At 40.8% G+C, this 27,311-nt stretch overlaps 1 protein-coding gene across 7 annotated transcripts in view; it reads right to left on the bottom strand.

Moving 5' to 3' along the window:
• The window catches only part of dync2h1 (dynein cytoplasmic 2 heavy chain 1), a 509,574-nt gene that overhangs the window by 22,778 nt on the left and 459,485 nt on the right, over nt 1–27,311 (bottom strand). For all 7 annotated transcript variants that reach the window (XR_011342189.1, XM_069891176.1, XM_069891173.1 and 4 more), the window contains 2 exons: nt 7,293–7,402; nt 7,042–7,123 (listed from right to left, as the gene is read on the bottom strand). Coding sequence is in view for 6 of the 7 variants with exons in the window: in XM_069891176.1 (XP_069747277.1) it covers nt 7,042–7,123; nt 7,293–7,402 (192 nt within the window). In the remaining variant the exon portion in view is untranslated. The remainder of the gene's footprint in view (nt 1–7,041; nt 7,124–7,292; nt 7,403–27,311) is intronic.

The following is a 27,311-nucleotide window of genomic DNA, read 5'->3' as shown; positions in this document are numbered from 1 at the left end:
TTTGCCTTGACATAGTCTGACCTTGGCTTCCTTCAGTCGGGTTAGTATTTTTTCCAGGTTTGCCAAGTACCGCTTTGTCGCGATCAGTACTGATAATGTCGTCTAGGTAACATCCTACATTTATTCCGTGCAACAACTTATCCATTATCGATTGAAAAATGGTGGGTGCAGCTGATATCCCATAGGACATTCTGGTATACTTGAACAATCCAAAGTGAGTATTGATAGCCACATATTTTCTTGACTCAGAATCCAATTAAACTTGCTGATATGCTTGTAATAAATTCAATTTTGTGAACTTCTTACCACCATTCAATGTTTGAAACAAGTATTCTGTTCTGGGAATTGGATGTTCGGGCACTTGATTAATGCTGACCTTACAGTCATCACATATTCAAATTTGACCATTTTCTAACAGGATCTATCAGGGCAGCCTGATCGCTGTATTGCAGTTTCTCAATTATTCCTTTGTTTTCTAGCTGTTGAGTTCAGCTTCAATTCCCTTCTTCATTGCAAAAGGAACCGTCCTTGGTTTGAAGAATTTGAGGTTGGCCTCCAGTTTCAAGTGCAGTCTAGTCTGGATTCCTTGGATTTTCCCCAGGTCTTTTGGAGCCCTTGCTCTAGTTTTGAGTTTTGTTCTCGCTCAGTCTGTACATTTTTTATTTCCACAATGTCCTTCCAATCCAATTGGATTTGTTTCAAACAAAGCGGGTCCCTTTGTGTCCACGATGTAAAGGGATAATCTTTTAGATGTCTGTTCCTTATATTCAACATCAACCTTGCATTTTCCCAGTACTTTGATTTTCTCTCCAGTGTCTGTTTTCAACACCATGTTGGATTGAGAAAGACATGGAGGATCGTGATAGGGGCATAGTCTGGAGAATGCTAACATGTGAAGTCATTTTGAGATAAAGAAAAGTGTGGTGCTGGGTTTTTTGAAGAAATTAAGGTAGATAAGTCCACAGGGCCTGATGGTACATATCCCAGGATATTGAAAGAGACAAGAGAGAAGATTGCTGGGACTTTGACAAAGGACTTTATATTTTCACTAGAAACAAGTCATGTCCCTGAGAACTGGAAAGTAGTGAATATTGTACCTTTGTGCAAGACATTCTTGTACCACTCAGTGATGCACCCTGATAGAATGCAATAATTTGTTAAGGGATGCAGTTGACATACCAAATTTCCTCAGGAAGTACAGGTACTGGTGCAATTTTGATGACATCGCATCAATTGGGTAGATCAGGATAAGACACTGGAGATATTTACTCCTCAGAATTTAAAGCTGCCTGCTATCTCCAGCTCAGCATTGCTGATGTGGACTGGGAAGTGAACTCTTCCAGAAGTCTATGACAAGCTCCTTGGTCTTGCTGACATTGGGGGAGAGGCTGTTGTCCTGGCACGAAACCACTGGTTTCTCTATCATCTTTCTATACTAAGACTTTTCGCTGTTAGAGATCTTGTTTACAATAGTGGTGTTATCCACAAATTTATAGATGGAGTTGAAACAGTGTTTGGCAACTCAGTTATGGGTGTGCAGGGAGGATTAGGGAAATTTAAGGAAGTCATACCACAGCCATATAAAACTTTGGTTAGGCTGCACTTGTAGTACTGTGTCCAATTCTAGTCATCCCATTACAGGAGGGATCTGGAGACTTCAAAGGGGTACAGAATAGATATATTAGGATGTTACCTGGATTAACTGGTATGAACTATTGGAAAACTTGGGTTGTTTTCTCTGGAGTGATGGAGGGTGAGAAAGGGGGGAAGACCTGATAATTATGAGAGCCATTGATGGCATAGGAAGTCAGGATCTTTTTTACAGGGTAAAAATATTTAAGGTAAAAGGGGGAAAAGTTTAAATGCAATGTACGCGTATTTTATTTTAGATAAAAAGTGGTATTGACTGGAATAGGCTGCTCGGAATAGTGGAGGAAGCAGATATAATAGTAGCATTTAAGAGATTTCTAGACAGACACATAACCAGGCAGAGAGTAGAGAAATATGTATCACAGGCATCACAGCTTTAATATAATTTGGGCATCATGTTCAGTGCATATGCAGTACATGGACTGAAAGGCCTGTTCTTGTGCTATTCTGATCTATGTTCCATGGCTAAAGTTTCTCTAATGAAGCAGAGCAGAGGCTGAGGTCGAGCTTGTCAAGTTAAGGTAAGACTGTTTAATTGCTTTCATATTCTTTAGTAATTTCTACTTATTTGAGGAAGGAGGAGAGAGAAGGGATGAGTGTGAGAGCATTTTGCTCTTATCTGTGTCAGATGTGGGAAGTCATGGAGTCTTCTAGCCTCCCTGACGTCCATATCTGCACCAGATGCAGCTCCTCAGGAACTGTGTAAGGGAACTAGAGCTGCAGCTCGATGACCTCGCTCTGGTCAGGAAGAGTGAAGTCATTATAGATAGGAGTTAAAGCCAGGTGGTCATGCCAGGGCCACGGGAGAAGGACAGGTGGGTCACGGTTAGGAGAGGGAAGAGGAATAGTAAGGTGGTAGAAAGGACCCCTACTCCTCTTTGGGCACTGTTTGGGGAAACAGCCCAACAGGGGAAAGCGTCAGTGGCTGTGCCTCTGGCACTGGTTCGGCCTCTGAGGCTCAGAAGGGTAGGGAAAGGAAGAGGAGGGCAATAGTCATAGGGGACTCGATAGTCATGAGTACAGACAGGGGATTCTGTGGAGAGCAAGGAGAACTGGATGGTGGTTTGCCTCCCTGGTGCCAGGGTCCGGGATGTTGCTGCTCGAGTCCAGGTCATCCTAAAGGGGGAGGGAGATGAGACAGAAGTCGTGGTACATGTAGGTACCAATGACAGAGGAAAGAATAGAGAAGAGGTCCTGTTAGGTAGGGAGTTAAAAAGAAGGACCGCAAAGGGAGTAATCTCAGGATTACTGCCTGTGCCACGCAACAGTGAGAGCAGGAATAGAATTAGATGGAGGATGAATGTGTGGCTGAAGGGGTGGAGCAGAGGGCAGGGATTCAACTTTGTGGATCACTGGGACCATTTTTGGGGTAGGTGTGAGCTGTACAAAAAGGACATGGTTGCATTTGAACCCCAGGGTGACCAGAATTCTGGCAGGAATGTTTGCTAGGGTTACTCAGGAGACTTTAAACTAGAATGACTGGGGGGAGGGAACCAAATGAAGGAGAACAGCAAGGAGAAGGTTAGAGTGCAATCAAAGAAAGCTTGTAGACAGTGTTTGGGGGGGAAAGGCAGGTGATAGAAAAGGGGGATGCTCTATACGAAGTTGGACAGAGGTTGATTGCAAAAGATCATAAGAGAGGTGTTGGTAAAGACAGGGGCCTACAGGAAGTAAAAAGTGGAAAATCTCTAAAATGCATGTATTTTAATGCTAGGAGCATTGTAAGGAAGGTGGATGAGCTGAAGGTATGGATTGACACTTGGAAGTATGACGTGGTAGCGATTAGTGAAACATGGTTACAGGAGGGATGTGACTGGCAGCTAAATATTCCTGGATTTAGTTGCTTTAGGTGTGATAGAACCAGGGGGGGGGGTGGGGGGGGGCAAGATGGGGTGGGGTTGCACTACTTGTTAGAGAAAACATTACATTGTTGCCTAGGTGCGATAGAATAGAAGGCTTGTCCAGGGAGGCTATTTGGGTGGAATTGAGGAATGGGAAAGGGGAAGTTACAATTATAGGGGTGTATTATAGACCACCGAATGGGGAATGCAAATTAGAGGAACAAATTAGTAGGGAGGTACCAGATATTTGTAATAAGCACAGGGTAGTGATTGTGGGGGATTTTAATTTTCCTGATATTGATTGGGAAACCCATTCCGTGAAAGGGCTGGATGGGTTGGAGTTTGTAAAATGTGGGCTTTTTACATAAATACGTGGAGGTACCAACTAGAGAGGGAGCTGTGTTAGATTTACTGTTAGGGAATGAGATGGGTCAGGTGACAGAAGTATGTGTGGGGGAGCACTTTGGGTCCAGTGATCATAGCTTCAAGGTAATTATGGAAAAGGATAGGTCTGGGCCCACAGTTGAGGTTTTTGAGTGGGGAAAAGTTAGGTTTGAGGAGATGCGAAAGGATTTACAAGGGGTGGATTGGGACAATTTGTTTTCTGGGAAGGAAATGGAAGTTTTTTAAAGGAGAGGTTTTAAGAGTACAAAATCTGTTAGGTTTATAAAAGTTTGAGAGAGCCATGGTTCTCAAGGGATATTGGAAACTTGGTTTGAAAAAAGAGGGAGTACTACAATAAATAAAGAAACAGGGAAAAAAGATGTTTGGGTACTATATTGAATATAAAAATAATCTTAAGAAAGAAATTAGAAAAGCTAAAAGAAGGTATGAGATGGCTATAGCAAGCAGGGTGAAAATAAATCCAAAGGGTTTTTACAAATATGTAAATAGCAAAAGGAAAGTGAGAGATAAAATTTGTCCAATAGAGAATCAGAAAAGACAAATGTCTATGGAGCCAAAAGAGATGGGGAGGTCTTGAACAATTTGGAGACTATAGTGATTAAGAAAGAGGTAGTACTGGAGCTTTTGAAACATATAAAGGGGAATAAGTCTCCAGATCCCGTCAGGATTTTCCCCAGGACCTTGAGAGAAGTTAGTGAGGAAATAGTGGAGGCTCTGGCATTTTCAAATGTCATCAGATGCAAGGATCGACAATGAGATAGACAACAGACTCGCCAAGGCAAATAGCGCCTTTGGAAGACTACACAAAAGAGTCTGGAAAAACAACCAACTGAAAAACCTCACAAAGATAAGCGTATACAGAGCCGTTGTCATACCCACACTCCTGTTCGGCTCCGAATCATGGGTCCTCTACCGGCACCACCTACGGCTCCTAGAACGCTTCCACCAGCGTTGTCTCCGCTCCATCCTCAACATCCATTGGAGCGCTTTCATCCCTAACGTCGAAGTACTCGAGATGGCAGAGGTCGACAGCATCGAGTCCACGCTGCTGAAGATCCAGCTGCGCTGGATGGGTCACGTCTCCAGAATGGAGGACCATCGCTTTCCCAAGATCGTGTTATATGGCGAGCTCTCCACTGGCCACCGTGACAGAGGTGCACCAAAGAAAAGGTACAAGGACTGCCTAAAGAAATCTCTTGGTGCCTGCCACATTGACCACCGGCAGTGGGCTGATAACGCCTCAAACCGTGCATCTTGGCGCCTCACAGTTTGGCGGGCAGCAACCTCCTTTGAAGAAGACCGCAGAGCCCACCTCACTGACAAAAGGCAAAGGAGGAAAAACCCAACACCCAACCCCAACCAACCAATTTTCCCCTGCAACCGCTGCAACCGTGTCTGCCTGTCCCGCATCGGACTTGTCAGCCACAAACGAGCCTGCAGCTGACGTGGACTTTTTACCCCCTCCATAAATCTTCGTCCGCGAAGCCAAGCCAAAGAAGAGATGGGTATAGTGCTGGAAGATTGGCGTGTTGCGCATGTGGTTCCTTTGTTTAAAAAGGGTTCGAGGAGCAAACCTAGCAATTATCGGCCTGTAAGTTTGACGTCTGTGGTAGGTAAATTGATGGAAAGCATTCTTAGAGATAGTATATATAAGTATATGGAGGGACAGGGTCTGATTAGGGACACTCAACACGGATTTGTGCGTGGAAGGCCGTGTTTGACCAATCTTGTTGAAATTTTTGAAAAGGTGACTAGGAATGTTGATGAGGGTAGAGCAGTGGATGTTGTCTATATGGACTTCAGTCAGGCTTTCGATAAGGGTCCGCATGGGAGGTTAGTTAGGAAGGCTAAGTCCTTGGGTATTAATTTGGAGATAGTCAAATGGATTCAACAGTGGCTAGAAAGAAGGTGCCAGAGAGTAGTAGTAGATAATTGTTTGTCAGGATGGAGGCCAGTGACAAGCGGTGTACCTCAGGGTTCGGTATTGGGACTGTTGCTGTTTGTCATATATATTAATGATCTGGAGGATGGGATGCTTAATTGGATTAGTAAATATGCAGATGATACTAAAATAGGGGGAATTGTGGATGATGAAGAGGGTTTCCAAAGATTGCAGAGGGATTTAAACTGCTCAGAGGAGTGGGCAGAAAGATGGCCGATGGAGTTTAATGCTGATAAGTGTGAGGTGCTTCATTTTGAAAAGAATAATCAAAGCAAGACATATGTGGTAAATGGGAGGGCATTGCAGTAAATCCAAGAACGCAGTGGAGCAGAAAGATCTAGGAATAATGGTGCATTGTTCCCTGAAGCTGGAGCGCATGTGGATAGGGTGGTGAAGAAGTCCTTTAGTATGCTTGCCTATATAAATCAGTGCATAGAATATAGGAGTTGGGAAGTAATGATGAAACTGTTCAAGGCATTGCTGAGGCCAAATTTAGAGTACTGTGTCTAGTTCTGGTCACCAATTTATAGGAAGGATATTAACAAGATAGAGAGAGTGCAGAGAAGATTTACAAAAATGTTGCCTGGGTTTCAGCATCTGGAATACAAGGAAAGATTGAGCAAATTAAGTCTTTATTCCTTGGAACGTAGAAGGCTGAGAGGGAAATTGATAGAGGAATTTAAGATAATGAGAGGGATAGATAGAGTTGATGTGGAAAGGCTTTTCCCATTGAGAGTAGGAGAGATGGATACAAGAGGTCATGGGTTGAGAGTTGACGAGCAAAGGTTTAGGAGTTACATGAGGGGGAAGTTCTTTACTCAGAGAGTGGTTACCGTGTGGAATGGGCTTCCAGGAAAGGTGGTGGAGGTAGGGTCAATTTTTGTCATTTAAGACAGAGTTGGGAGGGGGATGAAGGGATATGGGCAGATTGCTGGTAAGTGGGATTAGAGGAGGGTACTTGGATCAGTGCGGACTAGAAGGGCCAAATTGCCCTGTTTCTGTGCTGTAATTGTTATATGGTTATATGGAAGCAGTCTGACCAGAAAATCTTCTTTTGACATCAGTCGAAAACAACATTTTGTGTTTCAACTCAATTCAAATTTCAAAATGATCATCACAATCCTGTGTACATATACATCTGCTGAACCTTTATCATTATTTCAAACACCAGACAAAAGTTTTTTTTTCCAACAGATTTCTTACCCTGGCTTGAAGTTTTGCATCCAGTAATTGTCCCTTCCACGTTGCCACAAATTTCAAGCTGTCTATTGAGCAACCAATAACCCTGCAACACAAATAAACTCTTTAGAAATATTTGAACGTTACTACTTAGTATTTCTCAAAAATCTTCTTGAGTTCTATTCAATTGCCTTAATTGTTTTTTTCCTCTACTACCCCTGATCTTAATCCACTAAGAAAATAAACATTGCCAGGCTTTCAAACAAAAGGCTTACCTTGCAGTTTCTTGACGTAAAGCATTCAGAAAGGTATCCGGATGGAACAGTTCAGATAGGTCAAGGGTATCTGACAGCAATGACTGCTTTTCAGCTTTCTCAACCCATTGCTGAAACAAGAAGGACAGAAGTTAAAGTTGTAGCAAACCTTTACTGCATGTTTGTTCCACCTGCAATCTGGTTCAAAATGAATTGTGCTTCAAATGATTGAACAACTTGGAGCTATATCATGGATACAGAGTCTTCGGCTCACCAAGTCAGAGCTGATCATCAAATAACCAATTGCATTTATAAAAAAATATTTTATTTATAAAAGGTTCAGATGCTTAGAACTCACTATCAAATAATCTCTGAACTCTGCAGAACAAACTGGAAATGAATTACAAGTTACTGAATAGATGAGGAGTTAAACGGGTATTAAGTTCGAAAGATTTCTCTGAATTGGCTGGGTGAAATTTGTCTCCGACATTAACAAAACTGGGTGTTTCACTTTAGAACCAAGACTTGGAAAACAAAGTTATATGGACACACCAGACACTGCAGATTCTAGAATCTGAAGCAACAGAAAAACCACTGGAGGAACTCAGATGATCACACAGCACCTATGGAGAAAGAGTAGAGTTTTGGTTTGAGACCCTACATCAGGACTGAGATTGCAGAGGGGAGATAGCCAGTATAACAAGGTGAGGAGGTGGGGGGCGAGCAGGCAGAAACTGGCATGTGTCAGGTGGATCCAGGTGAGGAGAGGTTGATGCAGAGGGATGATGGGGGGGCGGGGGGAAGGTAGAGTAAACATCAGAACATGAAAGATCTGTGTTGACACAAAAGGTGGGAGATTCTGAAAACTGATTAAGTAAGGAGAGTGATATGAATCCAGATAAGGGAGGGATGATGGAATAAATGGAGAAAGGGCTAAGAGCTCCAGTGGGCTAAGTGTGTAGGTGATGGGCAGGTGAAACCAGATGAGGGAGGGGAAAAAAGGTAAGTAATGGCAGGAGAGGGGCAGAGGGAGCTAAGGGAACTTGGATGAATCAGAAAGAGAGAAAAAGGAACAAAAGAAGTTACTTGAACTTGAAAAATTCAATGGTTCACTCCATTGGTTCAAGGCCAGCCAGGAGGATTATGAGGGGCTGTTCTTTTAATTTGTGATTGGCCTCTTCCGGCAGTGGAAAAGACCAAGGACAGACTGGTAGGCATGGGAATGGGAAAATAAGTAGAAGTGGCATGCATCTGGGTGCTCAAGTCGTCCAACTAAATATGAGAGTGGGATGGAAGTTAGTTGTGAAATTTATAAAATGGATGAATTCTGTATGAGTGCAGGTTACAGCACCAATGATGTTGTAATACAGTGTAAAAAATTCAAGAGTGATGCAAATGTAGAGAAAGAAAAGGCAGGCACTCTCCCACCTGGTTCCATTTGTCTATCACCTACAAACTTAACCCACTGGGCCACTTAACCCCTTCCCCATTGGTTCAACTTATCACCTTACTTACTGATGAGATTACAGATTCTGCAGCCTTATATTGTCTCTGCTCATCACCTTCTAGCCTCTGACTCCATCTTCACACTTGCCTCCCCCTACCTGGATCCATCTTCTGATCATCCCTCGCCTTACTTGGTTCCACCTATCACTGACAGCTTTTGCCTCACCATTCACATCTTCATTCCACATTTCTCCCCTCTACACTCTCCATCTTAATTGAGGATCTCAACTCAAAATGACAAATATCCCACCCTATTTGCAGGTTTTGCCTGACCCCTTAAGTTCTTCTGACTGCTTGGTTTTTCTTGTATCTGGAAAAAAAATGTCAGTATCTTCTGCATGTGGAAAAAGGATAGCAAAATTTACCATGTTGTAAAGGATCTTGTGGTTAACCCAAAATCTATTCAACAACCAAAGAAAAAGTGGCCTTTTCTAGATTAAGTTTACATTTTGAAACATGCTGTTTGATAATTCTACATTACAATAATTGCAGGTAAAATTAATGGAGTAACACTTTGACAAAATGTTTAGTCTGTCAAAAGCCATGATATAAATATTCTAATTTCACATTTAATAGCCATATTACATGAGTCAAATCACTGAATTTTAATGTCTAAAAATTCAGAAACATATGTCAACAATGAAATAAAACAATGCCTGTTACTGCTAAGAATTTAATTTAGTTCAGCTTCTGTTCCTGTTGCATTTGAATGTACTTGAATCTTAAGACAAACATTCCAAAGATCTGCCAATGCACTTTTTCTGATGGTGCATTTTAATACAGCAAATATAGTTTGAAGGAATATTTTGATTTTCTTGTAGAAAAGAAAACAAAACAAATTAAAATATGCCAGCCATCATAAACGGTTAATCTTTTTTCTTTCAAATAAAATGTTTCTAGCTCAAAATGCTGTGCTTAATTCCTATTAATGCACCTGTCCTACCATTTTAAAATTAATTATATGTGTTTAATATGTGAAAAGTAATTATGCTGGTGGCATATTACTCATTTTATTTGCCTCAGTTAGTAATAAAATTATTGTGCAAAAAGCAGGATACTTCAGGAACCACTGCTTGTTTGCCGAGCTTCAACAAATCGTTCATGACACTCAAGTACAAGCTCGGACACTGTAAATTTATTTTTATGTACATCAAGCAGTACACATTCTGATCACTGAAAAAAGGCAGTGCCACATTAACTTGGCTTCTAGGAATAGACTTCATTTAAATGCATAAAATGGGACAAAAGCACAATTACATCCTTATTCAATTACCATTGAAATAGCTTTTTTAACTTCTCTGCAGCAGTGATTTGCACTCAAGCAGAATTGCGCAGATTACAAACACAGCCAGGATGGAAGATCAGAATAGGAACAAGTCATTAGGAGCAGTAGGCAATTTAGGTATTCAAGCCTGTACTACCATTTATTCAAATAACGACTGATCTGTGACAACTCCATGTGCCCAGATGGTCCCATATCTATTCCTTTCTTTGGCTAACAAAATCCATTCAAGTCAGATTCAAAATTAATAAATGATTGTTTGAAGAAGAGGTTTCCAAATTTCTACCATTATCTGTAGATGGAAATGTTTCTGAATGGCACTTGAAAGGCTTCACTTAAACTGTTAATCTATACTCTTAACTTTAAAATCCCCCAAAAAGCAGAAATGCTTTGTCCCTTCATTTCTTAACAGTTTCTCTTAATATTATGAAAAAGGTTATCAATTAATCCTCAATTTAATGTCTCAATCCAGGGCGTGAAATTTCTCCCTTTTATTTAACCCCAGTAAACTTACTCGGCATATGTCCAACTATGCCATTTATTTCCTGAAGTGTGATGTTTACAAGCTGTGGTTTAAGAAGGCTTTGTATCACTTCTGCATTATTTGTACTCCCTTGTACCTTGTCCAAAGTTCCACAAACCTGTTTTACTTTTTTTGTACTTTATATTTTCAAAAACATATTGTTACAGGGCATGTTAGAAAAATTATGGGTAAAATATGACTTTAAAAGAGATAGATTGTGGGGGTTTAGTGTAGGTTATACTTCACAGAGTATCACTTCACAAAAGACATCTCATTTAAAATGCAAGAGCTTTGCTGAAGTGAGACAATGTGTCACCAGTGACTTTACAGAGACAATGGAACAAAGTTCAGACTCAGATACTGATAAGATCTTTCAAAGATTGGGTTTGGAGCCATGTAAGAAGTCATATGTTTTTTACAAGCAGAGAGAGAAAAAAACAAACAGGTGATTTTCTCTTTTGGAGAGAGAGAGGTCAGTTCTACAGTAGCGGTTGAGGTTGAGGTTGCAAAATGGCAAGCTTGAAATATCCCATTTTAAAGATGGCTTGTGAGTTCTGAGTTCAACCTATTCAAAACCCTTGTAGTCCTTACAAGAGGAAATGGCTGGCTGGAATGTTTCTCCTGAAATAAAGAAAACAAGAGGAACTCTGTGGTGATCTGGAAGAACAGGTTATCATTTGGAAGCCCATGATGGGGCAAGACACTGAAGTGAATGATTGGAGGAAATCAGTTTGTGTGTGTCCAACGAGCAACAAATATGTCTCTGAAACCAACAAGAACCTTCCTGAGCGGTAACCATTTAACTTTAAGCACCAGAGCCTGGTGAAGATTCATAAATGTTAAATTCTGTGCACAGATTGCCTAATACTTAAGAACTTGGAAAAGTGAATGATTGGACAGTGAAACAGAGAACTTTCTTGGACATATACACATTACATACACATGCGCTTAGAATTAGAAGGGGGTTAAGTTAATAGTGATAAGTTAAAGATTGATCCTGTTATTAGGTTTAAAGAAAATTAAAAGCCACCTTTGTTTAAGTAAACATTGTCTTGGTGAATTTCTATTGCTGCTGGGTTTTGGAGTCCTCTGGGCTCGTAACAATATCCACGTGAAACTCCGCATTTTAGGGGCAGCACAGTTAACATGATGATTAACACAATGCTATTACAGTGCCTAACCTTTTATCTGGAATCGTCGGAACCAGGTTCCTTCCGTTCTTCACAATCTTCCAATTTTGGAATCATTTTAAAATGGTGACCCTTTTAAGCAAATGCAATCTTGCAAAATTGCACAAAACAGGGAGTGCAAGGGGTTAAAATGAATTTAGATAAATAAAGACCACAATAGCAGTAGCATGTTTTTATTTTAATGTAAAAATTCAAAATAAAACTGCCAGATATCTCGGACATCTCAAGCAATAAAAATGCAGTAAATGCACATTACAACTCAAACGTTGAGTCAGAATGAACTCTATTTAAAGCCTTCTTCCAGTGTCTTCTGTTTAATTAAAAGAGGTTTCTGTCTAAGCAGTCTCTCTTTAATTGAATAAACAGCCATAGTTTCATGCTCAATGATAAATGAACGTTGTTCCATCCACCAATGAACTGATCACACATTTTAACCACATCAACAATGGGCATTTTTTCACCAATGTCTTCATCCTCATCACTGCTCTCCTCATGTTTATCAATATGTAACATCATTTCAGCAATTTTCCCATCATTCAAGGAATGCACAACAGGAGCATCTATGTCAATGTTCAGCACTTCTTCCATGTCAGCTGTTTTGATGTGTTTACATTTTCTCCTGCAACACATTTGGCATACGCAATAAGGTTAGCGACCATCCTCCTCTCATTACTGATACAAAAACCTTCAAAGTCTTCACCTGTTGCCTCATTTTCATAGAACACTGTTGACAGCCAAAGTCTAGGCCAAACATGTTTTAATGTTGCTTCAGGTACATTTCTCCATGCATTAACAAGTCCATAATCTGAAGAAGCTTTCTCACCACAGATTTTAAGATATTTTGTACCATGACGCTTCTTAAATTTTTGCAGTTAACCATGTAAATATTCACACTTACCCTCAAAGCTCAGTTCTTTGTGGAATTTTTGAGCTTGTTTCATTACAAGCAGAGAGTCAGTGGCATGATTCACTTCTTTGATGACACACCCACTCATTAAGCACTCAGTCAATATCTATGTTTTTTGCCCTAAGCAAAGTTTTCCCTTTATTTCATCAGACTGTGGTTATCACTCTCACAGTAAAACTTTACAACTGTTCTTTCTGTTTCCTCATATCTTATGTGGGGGACGAGCCCCACCATAATCTTCCATAAGACGATGCACAGATACACCACTATCAAGATTCTGCAATAACTACACCTTCTGCATAACTGATAATGAAAGATGCTTTCTTTTCTGCATCTCTCTACTCCCCATAGGGGACTCTGCAGTCCTTTGCCGTATTCATAGGCTTCCAACTGGTAGTGTCGACTGGGAGAGTGGGTGGTGATAATGCTCGACAGGGAGTTGCTCTTATAAAGTGATAATCACACTAATTAGTGACGACACGTGCCATGAAAGGCCACTTATTAGGTGATGATACAACAAATTGACTTCAAATTATCAACGTGGAAAGGGAGTTGAGCCCGGGTGGCGTCGGGCCATGTATGGCACCAAACTCCATCTTTGTTGAGCAAATGTCATCGAGTGTAAAAAGTGCCAGTTTTTGAAGGTTGTTGGTTTTCAAAATTCCGGATGAAAGGTTAGGCACCTGTACAGTGCCAGCAAGCCAATTTTGAATCTGGCTCTCTGTGCAAGGATTTGTATGTTGTCCCATTGCATGGGTTTTCTTCGGGTGATCCAGTTTCTTCCTCCCTCCAAAAACATACAGGATTGGGGAGTAAATTGGTTGTAATTGGGATGCACAGGTTCATGGGCTGGAAGGGCTTTCAACTGTGTTGTAAATAAATATTTTTTTAAAATAAAAAAATTAAAATTTCTTCTCAGTGTTATTCTTTTTAAGTCCCAAGTGATGTTTCAATATCCACTAATTAGAGTGTTGTTACCTTTCTTCAATCACAAACTTGAATACCCAGCTTCCTATAGCATCATTTTGAATTTACAATAAACATAACTAAAGACGGCTTAATGCACATCCTTGCAGGATTCCACTCGTTATATCCTGCCAATTTGAATGATTTACTATTACCCTATTCCCAGTCTCCCATCACCCATCTAATTTCCTAGACAGACCAATAAATGGCTTTCAATTCCAATAGTATCTTCTGGGAGATTTTATCAAATGCCTTCTGGAAATTCACTTAAATTATTTTCATTGAACAGCCTTGCCATAGTCATGTCTCTAAGAAGTTAAATGAGATCCGTTAAGGATGTCAACCCTTCACAAATCTATGCTACCCTTCTTTACCCTGCTTAAAAAGTTAAAGCTGTTCAGTCACTTATGCTTCAATTTTAGGCACCAGTACACTTCTTACATAATTGGGCTATAATTCCTTAATATTTATCCCTTATCTTCTATTTGAATGCTATTTATCTGACCTTTCCCTACATCATCTTATGATATTAACAAACACCAATTAACCTCAATCATCAAAAAATTGATTGATAGACCATTCACAGATTTTGTAACAAGTTATCCAAATTTCCATCAGCTTTTGGGTGAAAAATATTTAATTTCACTCCTAATTAGTGTAATTTTACATTTATCGTCCGAGTTCTTGATTCTCTACCAAAGGAATTTGTTTCGATTGCTGCCCTGCAAACTCCTTAATCAATTGAAGCACCTCAATTGGAACATTGCTTAATTTTGTATGTTTCTAATATAGGAGACAAAACTAGTATCAACAGCCAGTAAAGGGCAATAGTAAAGAGTTCTATTGTTTATTTTTTGCAAGTTTGCACTGAATTTTATTGCATTTGAGTATCTAAACTACAATATTTTTTATACATATCCAAGATATCCCAGGTTGGGGTTTGCAAGCTTTATGGCAAGAGCTTTGTTAAAATTAATTCTATTTCTATTTTTGTCTTTATGTTCATGCAACAAAACTTTTGATTTTTCCCACCATCATATATACATGTTGATGGCTTTATATAATCAAAGGGCAGACATAAACATGAGGCACTGGTAGGAAACACTTTGCCAATGAATTCCTTTAACAGTTTCAAAACACAGTCCTGGGTTGTTAAATGCTTAAGTATAAAATAATGCAGACTCATTTTAAGATGAGTTAGAAACTGCAATAACAGCAAACAGTCAGAGACCATTCTAAAAGTATACCTGGAACCTGATCCCTAATCTACAGCATTGGGTTGAACATCTTGAAGAATAACAAGTGGACTTTTTACTACTAAACTGGTATATTTTGTACACAATTGATCAACCCCCAAAAGATAGTCAAATAATTCCCTTCTAAATATGTCTCATTTGGAAAGTGAAGAGATGTACATCAAGCTGATGTGGACTTTAGTTTTGCTGTGTTCCACATTATGGTGCACAGTTGGATTGGCTCCATTCAATTGTGTTTGCAGAATAGGATCTGAGGGTAATTTAAATCTTTTGCATTAAAAAGTTGTAGTTTGCTTTCTTGTTTATCAGTTATGAACCAAGTCTACATTCCATTCTTCAGTCAATCAGTAGAAACAAGCTTTTATAATTTACATAGCTTCCCAAAGCTTGTCACAATCTACAGAAGATTTTCCTTAAAGTCGAGAAAGTCAGTGCTACTACTTACAAAGACGTGCCTAAACCTCTACTGCAATCATGCAATCTATCTAATTATGTATTGGCCATTTTACATTCATAAGCATTATTTATGTGGATAAGTGCCTGATCAAATATCCAGAGTGGCACAAAACAACCTAGAAATAGTCATCTTGTAGCAGGCCAAATGGCAGTGTAACACAATGGGCCAAACCGCTGCCTGTGCAGCTGGCCGAATGGCTGTGAAGTGCCGCGGGCCTAGTTGCTGCTCACGCAGCTGGCCAAGTTGCAGTGCACTAGGGAGTTAGGTACTCACCTACAAGATGGTGCGGGGATCCCATCGTCTTCACTTTACTCCCACTGACATACCTCAAAAAGACTCATAAGCAGCAGGGACGCGCCCTTCAAGCTGCAAATGGAACTTCCATCCCCAGCTTTGGCATGCCATGTGTCACGATTAAGATAGGAGAGGTGATGTTCCATTGGGATTTTATTTTGGCTTCCATCGCACAGCCCATCTTGCGTGCAGATTTCCTCCGGGTCGTTAAGCGAGAGAAGCTAGTCAATGCCACTACTTTCCAAACGTACCCACTGACAAGCAGCAAACGATGAGTCTCCCTACTCAGGGTGCACGCTCTACGCACTGACACCTATGCTGCCCTGCTCAATTCCCTGACATGCTCTCTCCTCAGTTCAATTCCTTGATGATGGCCCATGGTGTGGTCCATTACATTGACACCTCGGGCCTTCCGATTTACACCAGGGCTCATCATCTCCCATCAGATAAACTACAGCAGGCCAATGCAGAATTTACACCAATTAAGGAATTGGATATCATTTGATGTTCCAACAGGCCTTGGACATCACCATTGCACATGAAGCCCAATAACACTGGTGGATGGAGACCCTGTGGAGACTACCGCAGGCTCAATGATATAACTATGCCTGACAGATACCCTTTTCTGCACATACAGGATTTTGCTGCCCGCCTGCACAATTGCTGTGTCTTTTCCAAGGTTGACTTCATCAAAGGGTATCATCAAATCCCAGTCCATCCAGATGACATTCCCAAAGCAGCAATTATTACTCCTTTCAGGCTTTTTGAATTCCTCAGGATGCCATTTGGTTTGAAATGTTCCAGCAGCTTATGGATGCTGTCGGCAAGGATTTAGAATTCACGTGCATATACTTAGACGACATTCTTATTGCTAGTCAAGATGAGCGAGATCACCAACGGCATTTGCACCACCTGTTCCTGTGGCTAGATGAATTCGGACTTACTGCCAACCCTACCAAATGCCAGTTTGGCAGAGCGACTATCGATTTACTAGGGCACAGGATCACAGCAGAAGGTGTGTTTCCCTTATCCACCAAAGTGGATGCCCTATGTGCTTTTCCAAAACCCACCACGGTTAAGGGAGTGGAGAAACTTTTGATCATGGTGAATTTCTATCATCGTTTCATTCAGGCAGCTGCCAACATTCTTTCTCACTATTTCAATTTATCACCACAAAGCGCAAAGAAGTTACTTGGACCACAGAGGTGAAGTTTGCATTCGCAGCCGCTAAAGACACTCTAGCCAATGCAGCATCCTAAACCCACCACCATCTTGGCACTCACCACAGACGTCTCTGATACAGCAGTGGGCGGGGTTCTTGAACAGTTCATCAACAGCCATTGGCAACCCCTGGCTTTCTTTAGGTGCCACCTATGGCCACCAGAAATGAAGTACAGTGCATTTGGTTGAGAGCTGTTGGCGTTGTACCTGGTCACATAACACTTCCGATACGTTTTGGAGGGCCGCCATTTCACCGCTTTCATGGACCATAAGCCTCTCACTTTTGCCTTTAGCAAGATATTGGAACTGTGGTCAGCCAGGCAGCAACGCCACTTGTTGTACATTTCCAAGTTCATTACAGATGTGCATCATGTTTCAGAAAAAAAATAATCTGGTTGCTAATGCGCTGTCCAGACCGACAGTGCATTATATCCAGGGTGGCGTCGATATCTCTGCCTTGGCAAGTGTACAGTGCTCAGACCAGGATGTGCAGACATACAGAACTGCCATTTCAAACCGAGACATACAACATGTGGCACAAGAACTGGGCAGGCCGAGTCTGATTTGTGACATGTCTATGAGCTACCCCAGGCTGGTAGTCCCCGCATCTTGGAGATGGCGCCTTTTTGTTGAAAGTTCACAACCTGCCCCATTCCTCCATCAGAGCAACGGTCAAGCTCATGGCAACCAAATATGTCTCGCATTGACTTAAAAAAGATGTTGCACAGTAGCCCGAACGTGTAACTACTGCCAAACTTCCAAAATATAGCAACACACCAGTCTTTCCCAGCAGTGCATCGACGTTTTGAGCATGTGCATGTAGACCTGGTCAGACCGCTGCCAGTGTCTCAGAACATGAGATACATCCTCATGGTCATAGATCGATTCACACGATGGCCAGAGGCCATCCCATTGCCATTCAGTGATGCTGAGACATGCACCAGAGTCTTCATTGCCTACTAGATCTCAAGATTTGGAGTTCCCACACATGTCACCTCAGACCACGGAGTGTAATTCACCTCCACGTTATGGACTGCCCTTGTGTGCTTTTGTGGCATACAACTGCATCACACCACAGCATACCACCCGCAGTGCAATGATCTAGTGGAAACTGGCAATTTAAGGCTGCACTCAAAGCCCTACTCACTTGGCCCAATTGGGTAGATGATTTGCCATGGGTTCTGCTAGGAATGCACATCACCCTGTAGGAAGACATGCCAGTGTCATCTGCAGAAATGGAATACGGTTCAGTTCTTTCAGTTACAGGTGAAGTTCACCTGTACTGCCCTTCCAATCTAGAAGCTTCAGCAGCTTCAACACCACATTGCAATAAGAAAGTCGATTCTAATCAAGTGGCATGGACCCTCCAAACAGCATGTGCACTCCTTGTCATTAACTTTGTCTTTGTGTGTAGACAAGACCAAGGAACACCATTACAATGATCATACGATGACCCTTTCTACGTGATTAAAAGGGATGGGGTTGTGTACACTTTAGACATCAGGGGTCATTCTCAACTGTTTACCATAGACAAACTCAAAACAGACTCAAACCAGCACATGTGGGCCCTACTACCCTTATTCACTGCCCCCATCCCAGGAGATGAGGACGTCCGCCTAAGGCGTGCACAGCCAGTTAATTACCTTTGGGCAACGATTCTGAGCGACTGCATAATACAGTGGGCCAAATTGCAGTGCACATTTAAGTGCAAGGTTGTTGTTGTTGCACCATTCAGCCAAGTGTTCAAGCTCCCTCCTGTGTGCTGATCACCTTTCTTTATACAACCCATTAGTCTGGCATGATTGGCAAATTTGTAGATGGTGTTATTGTCAAACCAAGCCACACAGTCGTAGGTATAACGTGAGTAGAGCTAAGAACTCTTTGGTACTGATGAAGATTGTGGAGGAGATGTTCTTAACAATCCTCACTAATTGTGGTCTAGTGGTGAGGAAATCCATGATCCAATTACACAGTGGGGTGTTGAGTCCCAGGTCTTGGAGTTTGACAATCAGCAAATGTTGGAAATTGAATAATTTCAGTTGAGAAATGTTACTGAAATAGTCTGAAAATATGGGCTCATTGTTCATGCTCAGTAAAGATATCAATAAAATTGAAAGAGTGGAGAGATTTACTAGGATGCTGCCGGGACTTGAGGAATTAAGTTGTTGAATGGGAGGGGGTATGGAGGGATATGCACTGGGTGCAGGTCAGTGGGACTAGGCAGAATAACAGTTCAGCACAGACTAGAAGGGCCAAAGGGCCTGTTTTCTGTGTTGTAATATTCTATGGTTCTGTTATAAGAGTGACTATACTGGTTAAACATCTAATTCAAGCCCAACCTTTTCAGAGAAGATTGTAAAGTAAAACATGTACCAAGGAATAAAGTGACATAAGGTTAATCAATAGCTATTATTATTCCATTGTGAGCATGGAGGGCGACTGGAAATGATCATATCTACAGGTATTTAGGTTTTATGAATAGCTAAATTATTAACAAAGGGTACTAGCTTCCATGCTACTGGGTTGAGAACCAAGTGGACAAAGATACCCATTGACCTTCTTTAATTATTCTTGTGAAGGTAGTGGTGAGTGGCCTTCTTCCTCAATCATGTCCACGTTGTGAAAAAATGTACATGGTACTGTTAGGCAGACTTGGTGAGGAGCCTTCAGCCACAAAGGTCACTGGTTATCTGTGAGTAATTATTGATATTTATTTAATTGTTACTATCTATCCATTTACTTATTTAATTAATTCTAAGGGCTGATTTATTGATTGATATTTATTTATTTAACTTTATGAGTTGTTTTTGAAAGTCGGGTGGAGGCCTAGTGTGTAGGTGTGTGACTTGGTCGGGCAATAGAATTTAAAAAGGGAAGGACAGCTTACCTTGCTGTTCACTTGATGAGGAGCCTTCAGCCAGGTGAGTCTGGTGACTGTTGGTAATTGATTATTGTGGGAGGGATTCATTGGGTAATTAAGAAAATTAGCAGGGACTAATAAAAAGGAAGGCTTGCTAAAAGAACAATGTAGTGAAGGAGTGGGACTTTGGCTTTAGAGGCTGATTTTTGTTTTGAACCCAAAAAATTGCATGCAAGACTAGGGGAATATTTATAAGCTAAGTTGAAATTACGGCTGTCAGGGGGAGTGGGACGATGGGATCAGTGTGCGCGCTAGTGTGGCTGCCAGGAGACACTCCTGGTGATCTGCTGTCAGTCCCCACACTAGTCATTGTTACATTGAGAAAGTGTCAAGTTTGAGAGAGGAGTCTGGACAAGGATTTCCAATTTAACGTTACTTTTATTAACATTCTACAATTAATAGATGAGCATGGGAAAGTTGTAGCAGGAATAAGATCCACACGTGCACAATTTATAAATGAGCATGGAAAAATCCGTGCACAATTTAATAAAACGTACACCCACAATTTATAAAAGGAGAGTGGGGAAATCTACTGGAGTATTGATCTATAGCAGTGGATTTCAAACTTTTTCTTTCCACTCACGTACCATCTTGAGTTATCCCTTACTCATCACTGCTATCTATCATTGGGGCTGGTGGTGGGCTGCTGGGGGGAACAGGCTTCAGATTGTTCAAACTGGGGACAAACCCACAGACCAGCTTGCACTCAGCACAAGGTGACTTGAGACACTTGGGAGGGCAGAGAGCAGGGCAGTGGGATGAATGTGGAGAATGGTCTTTTATCACAATGCCTCTCCCTCACACTAATCTCCTCTCCCTTATCTCTGAAGGTCTGTTAGTTATGGCTTTTACACACCTGCTGAAAAGTGGGAAATTTGCACAAATGGATGTATTTTTCCTTAAAAAAAACCTCAGGATGGAACTTAGTAGCTCATATCCATCCAGAAATTTCTGCAGGCCACTGCAGTCTAAACTGCACTGCAGGCTGTCCACAACAATATATAATGAATATGACGTACATGATGACATCAAGTACCACAGAACTCCACCCCCCCCCCAGTTTTGCTCATCATAGACTCTGGAAGGAGTCTTGGGGCTGGATGGGTGGGGTGATCGCTTTAGCCCTATCGCCTGAGCAGTTGTTGCTGGGGCAATAAGAGGTGAAGGGGCCGATACTGATGCTAGGGTCACGACTGCCAACATGTGAAAAGATGTCTGCAGGATTTATCCTGGCGGTGGCTGCAGAAACCACCACGTCAGGAAACTGGGATTAAAGCACATGAGACAGGCAGCAGAGTCAGGAACAATACACTGCCTTACCTTTGGTGCACGATATTGTTATAAAAGTGGTTATATGAATGTTTACACTATGATGCTGTCATAAAACACCAGATTTCGTGACCTGTTTATGACAAATTCTGATTAATTTTCTTACATCAGAAGTAAATGTATAATTTTCCTATTTTACCTGGACATTTTCCACAATTCTGGCAGCATTCAAAGGAGTGGTCAGTGATCGATCCATTCTATAGGGCTGAATCTGCTAATCACTACAGGAGTAGCAGGACAGACAGACGTGTAGATTTTTTCTGTGACAGAGGGTTGACCATTGAGATGTTAAAGGCAGACACCAGAGGAAAGCATCACAACCATTAGGGCCACCCCAAAGAATGAAAGCAGCCTTCGTTCAAACATGCTGATGCATCCAGATTTTTCATCTTTGAATTTTTAAAACCAAGTCTTTCTATACATATGAATTTCAATGGAATATGTTCATTTAATCCAATTTATAGATTAAAGGCCATAATCACAACTTCCTGTGTTCCTCAACTGCACATTATTTATTATCTGTACATCCTTGCACCCGAGACCTCCCTCGGATGGTTTAATTCTGAAATGCAATAACATGTACAATACTGAGGCATACTAATCAAAAGGTAATCAATCCAAAATATTTCTCCAAAGATGCTGCCCAATCAGCTGGGTACTTCCATCATTTTGTTTGTTTTGGTCTAGAATTGTTATCATTTTGACCTTGTACTTTGCAATATTATCTGACCACAAAAGTCAGAAATAGATCAACTACCAGCAACCTCAGCACTCAAGAAATTTGAAAAAAAAATTGGTTAAGCTTACTAATATTTATAGATGTTAGATAAAGTTGGGCTGTCATACTTTGCTTTACCTGGTTAGACAGTTTTTAAACTTTCAATGTAATTCAGAGAATGGCCATCTAAATCATATGCACCTATGCTTTTACCCAGAATCTACAAAGAACTTGTGGTATCATGAGACCATTTGACTTCCTCAGTACTTGTATTTATGCTCAACATCAGCCTTCTCCAATATTACTTCATCCAACAATATCAATATTTCTTCCCCTCATTCCCCAATGTTTATTTCATTAAGTAGTGAATTAACAAAATGTTTGCTCTTTTCTCTGTGACTCGGTCTTTATTTATGAACTTTAATTTTGGATTTCTGGAAATTGAAATCTTTTCTCTGCCTCCTTTATCAAACATGTACAAAATGATACAAGATTATCCTTTTGTCAAAATAGTCTCTGCCTAGTTAGCCTTTTGTAAGTTTAGTTCTGCTAATTTCCTTGTACCTTTACTTGTTGGTTGAACCTTCTGCGCCTTAACATGATTTCTGAAATATGGAGGAAAAAATGGTGCAGATAGTTTCCTACAAGTTCATGACCTGCCAATCATTAGAAAAGACTAACCAACAGATGAAAACTAATAAAGCCTATAGTCTAGAAGGAATGGTATGTATGCAGGGGTCTGTCATGGCAGCAGCTTCATTCTCAATTCGCATCACCATCAGCTCCTCCTTTGTGCTAAGAAAAATTCCATCTGCAGTGATGCCAAGAAAGTGACCAGGGCAATCAATAAAAGGACAATAAATCTATTGTAATTAGAGGAATCTGGTCTGCATTATCAGATGGGTCTGCTCCTTGTTTTCAGTGACCTGACCAAGACCTTCAGTACTTTAAACAGCGATAGTGGCTCACTAATGTTTCTCACCGTGCTAAGATTTCTGCATGGTGATTTTATTGTCAGTCCTGAGCAAAAAAAAAACAGACAAACTATGGGTCAAACAAAGTTGCCCATCACTCCCCAACTTGTTCACCTACCTATCATTGATCTCCTCATCCAAAATGATCTACTGTGCGGCAGTATCAAATAAAATGGGAAATTTATAATCTTGCACATTTCTGAGCTATAACAAAACTCATACACAATCTTCTGTTTTTAGACAGGATATTAAATCTTTTCAATGGTTCACAAGATTGGCTTGGCCTGTGGTTGAACATATGACAAAGGTCTTGCACTAACCCCTCCCAGGCTAACCTATAGATAAGGTGGCATTGGAGCACCTTCTGTAGCTTGGTAGTCACCTCTCTCAATGGGAGGACATAAATGACCAAGCAAAACTTCAGATGGAGTTCAATTTGGGAAAGTGTGAGTGATGCATTTCGGAAGGTCAAACCAGAATGTTGAGTAAAAGGTTAATGGTGACAGTGTGGACCTTGGGGTAGAAATCCAAACATCTCTCAAGGTTGCCATGCAGGTTGATAGGATGGTAAAGAAGGCCTATGGGATGTTGGGCCTCATTTACAGGGATTAAGTTCATGAGGTGAGAGGTCATGTTGCAAATCTCTGAGACTATACTTAGAGTATTGTTCAGTTCTGATCACCTCAGAGGGATGATGTGAAAGCTATGGAGAAAGTGCAAAGGAGATAAACCAGGATGTTACCTGGATTGGAAAATGAGTCTTATGAGCCAAGGTTAGCAGAACTGGGAGTTTGGAGTTTTCTCATTGGAGCAAAGAAGAATCCGATGCCAGCATGTTTTTCCCAGGGCAAAAATGGCAAACATCTGAGGAAAGTTTAGGGGAGACATCAGGTATAATTTTTTTTTATCCACAGTTGTGGATGCCTGCAATGCCTCATCAGGGCTGATGGTGGAGGCTGAAATATTAGCAACATTTAAGAGACTTAAAAGGTTATGAGGTAGGAAGGGTTTAGTTTTTTTTGGTAGGAATATAAAGATTGGCACAACATTGATGGTCAAAGGGCTTGTACTGCACTGTAATGTTCTGCAGGCCATTCCATCTGAATGTCAAAGAACCATTTTGCTCAGTAGGTTCTCTTTTCATTCTCCAATGGCTAATGTCAAAGGAAATTGTACAAAGATACACTCATAGGTTCCTTTTAAGCATAGAGATATTGACATCAAATAATTGAGAGGAACAAACTGTTAACTGCTCAGCATTGCTCCAGCTGATTTATCAAGGTCCATGCCATCTCAAAACCCTGTGGCTCAATGCTGAGGCAGAACAACAGAGGCAGAAAGAGTTGAGGACTAATAAGAAATGCAATTCTGATTTACCAAGCAAGATGTACACTGAAATTGGGGTCCTTGGTTATCTGAAGATTTACCAATCCGGTGGTTAGTGCCATGCTGTGACCCTGGTTCCAATCTGGCCTTGTCTGTAAAGAGTTTGTACATCTCCCTATGTCTGTGTGGGTTTGCTCTGGGTGCTCTGGTTTCTTCCCATCCTTCAAAACATTAGGGGGTTGTAGGTTAATTGGGCAGTATGGGCTCGTGGGCCGGAAGGGCCTGTTACTGCACTGTATGTCTAAATTTTAAAATGTAAAATTTAAAACCTGATGGGCATCACCCTTGAAAGGAACTGTTGCAGGCCTTTCAAATCACCCAGAGATGTGCACTCATTCAGTTTCCTGTACATGAATACATTTCAGTATTCTAAGTTCTCCAGTAAATAACCTCTGCTCAATCCTCTAAAAAATGTTGGTCCTTGATTGTCTTCCAGGGATAACAAGTAGCTGAATGGGAAAACTGCAGAATGAAGTATTTATTTCACTGACAAGCTAAGAAGACAGTTTAATTCCTTTTTGAGGATCTCTGACAATAACATTTTATAGTTGGGAGTTAGATATTGAACAGCAGCACTGCCTAATCTTTTTTCCACTCTTTCAAATGGAAACCTAATTGGACCTACTCATTTTCATGTCACAGTGAAAATATGAATCTGAATTCTTTGTGTAGAATAATGTGAAATCTGCCCTATTTTTTGAGAACAACATGCACCAACATTATATACAACTCTGGGTGCTGAGATATATTTATGCAGGTAGCCCTCACATTACAGGGGAGATTGCGTTCCGATAAAATGGCCCATAATGCAAGCTGTGTTTTTTAAGCATGGATCAAGAAACCTAAAAAACTGGAGTTGAAAAGAATAAAATTTCACTGCTTTATTTTCACAACTTCCATTAGAGCACATTTTATTTCATAATCTCAATGTTTGGGTCATGATTTTAAAGATTAAAGATTCCTTTATTGTCATATAATAAAACTAGTGTAATATTACACAAAATTTATTATAGTCTGCTGTTCCTCAGTGGTCCACTGACATAGTCACTGTCCCATAGAGTCATCTCCTCTGCTTCTCCTTCTCAAGTGGGGTAGGGGGTGATCCTGCTGCTTCCTGGTGTCCTGTGCCCTGTAGTTGGTAACTCCTCAATGCTGCTTCTGAACACAGGTGTCACCATCTTGGGCCCAAAACTACGTGGTCACAGGATTTAAAAATAAACCTCCGGTTACTTTTTTAACAGACCATTTAAAGCCTGTATGGAGACATGGGGCAGTATGGATAATTGGACTGGGCAGTAGAACCCTGCAGAAAAGTGCTGTGTCTCCTCTCCTTGTACCCTGTGGGTCCACAGCAGCGATAGTGCTGGTGTTACAGCATAGCCATTTTTAAAAGAACCATAGAATGCTATAGCACAGAAAATAGGGCCATTCAGCCCTTTTAGTCTGGGCTGACCACTCTGCTAGTCTCATTGACCTGCTCTAGTTCCAAATCCTTCAGACTGCTCCCATCCATTTTTCTATTCTTAAAACTCAAGATCAAGCCCTCATTCACCACATCAGATGGCAGCCCATTCCAGTCTTCCACCAATCTGAGTGAAGAACTTTCCCCCTGAACCATTCCCCTTTCATCTTAAAACTATGACCTCGAATTTATTTTCCCCCAATCTAAGTGGGAAAAATTAACTTCCATCCAATCTGTTTACATGTCTCAATCTTGTAAACCTTTATCAAATCTCCCCTCATTCTTCTTCGCTCCAAGGAATAAAGTCCTAACCTGTTTAATCTTTCCCTGTACCCCAACTCCTGAAGACCTGGCAACATCCTATAAATCTTCTCTGCACTTTTCAATCTTACTGATACCTTTCCTGTAGTTAGGCAACCAGAACTTCACACAATATTCCAAATTTGATTTCACTGATGTGTTAAATAACTTCAAATGAACATCCTAACTTCTATACTCAATACTTTGATTTATAAAGGCTAAGATGCTATAAGCTTTCCTTACAACTCTGTCCACCTGTGACACCACCTTCAGGGAACAATGCATCTGTATTCCCATATGTCTTAACTTGAGGTGCAAATCAGTACGCAGGCATATGATTTAGTGGCCATCACAGAAACATGGTTGCAAGGCGGGCATGATTGGGAATTAAATATTCAAGGGTATCAAGTAATATGAAAAGATAGACAGGTAAAGGCGGTGGGGTGGTGTTCTTAATTAAGGATGAGATCAGGGCAATACTGAGATGATAAAAGATCTAAAGAGAAAAATGTTGAGTCCATCTGGGTAGAGATTGGAAAAAAAAATCACTGGTGGGAGTTGTCTATTGCCCACCAAATGACAATAGTACAGTGGTACAGGCAACTAAGTGAAAGATAGCTGAGGCATGTAAGAACGGAATGGCAGTTGTCGTAGGGAATTGAACTTCCAAATAGATTGGGAAAATCAAATTGGTCGAGGGAGTCTGGAGGATGAATTCATAGTGATAGCTTTCTTGAGCAGCATGTTAAGGAACCACAAGGAGAATGCTATTTTAGATATAGTATTGTGCAATGAGATAGGTAAAATTAACGATCTAGTAGTTAGGGACTCTCTTGGAAAAAATGATCAGAGTATGATTGAATTTCTCATACAAATGGAGGGTGCAATAGTTAAATCTAAAATTAGTGTATTATGCTTGAACAGGGGAGACTACAACATGATGAGGAAAGAATTGGCCAGTGTGGACTGGGAGCACAAGTAGTTGCCAGAACAGTTGAGGAACAGTGGAAGACTTTCAAAGATTTTTTTCAGTGCTCAAGAAAAATATATTCCAGCTTTTTTTAAAAAATAAAGGCAGTAAGAGAGGGAAGAGCCAGCCTTGGTTAACTAAGGAAATAATGGAAAGTATAAAATTAAAAGCTCATGTGTACAATGTAGCCAAGAGTAATGGGAAACTGAAGGATTGGAAAAACTTTAAAAGGCAACAAAGGAGAACTAAATAAGGAAAGGGAAGAAGATTTATAAAGGTAAATTAGCACAAAATATAAAACCGGTCGCAAAAAAAAATCTAAATATATAAAATAGAAGAGGGTGGCTAGAGTCAACATAAATCCCTTGAAAGATGAGAA

Source organism: Narcine bancroftii, chromosome 7 (assembly GCF_036971445.1).
Source record: "Narcine bancroftii isolate sNarBan1 chromosome 7, sNarBan1.hap1, whole genome shotgun sequence".
NCBI lineage: Eukaryota > Metazoa > Chordata > Chondrichthyes > Torpediniformes > Narcinidae > Narcine > Narcine bancroftii.
The sequence above is the reverse complement of the archived record's forward strand: the minus strand, read 5'-3'. Positions and strand labels throughout refer to the sequence as shown.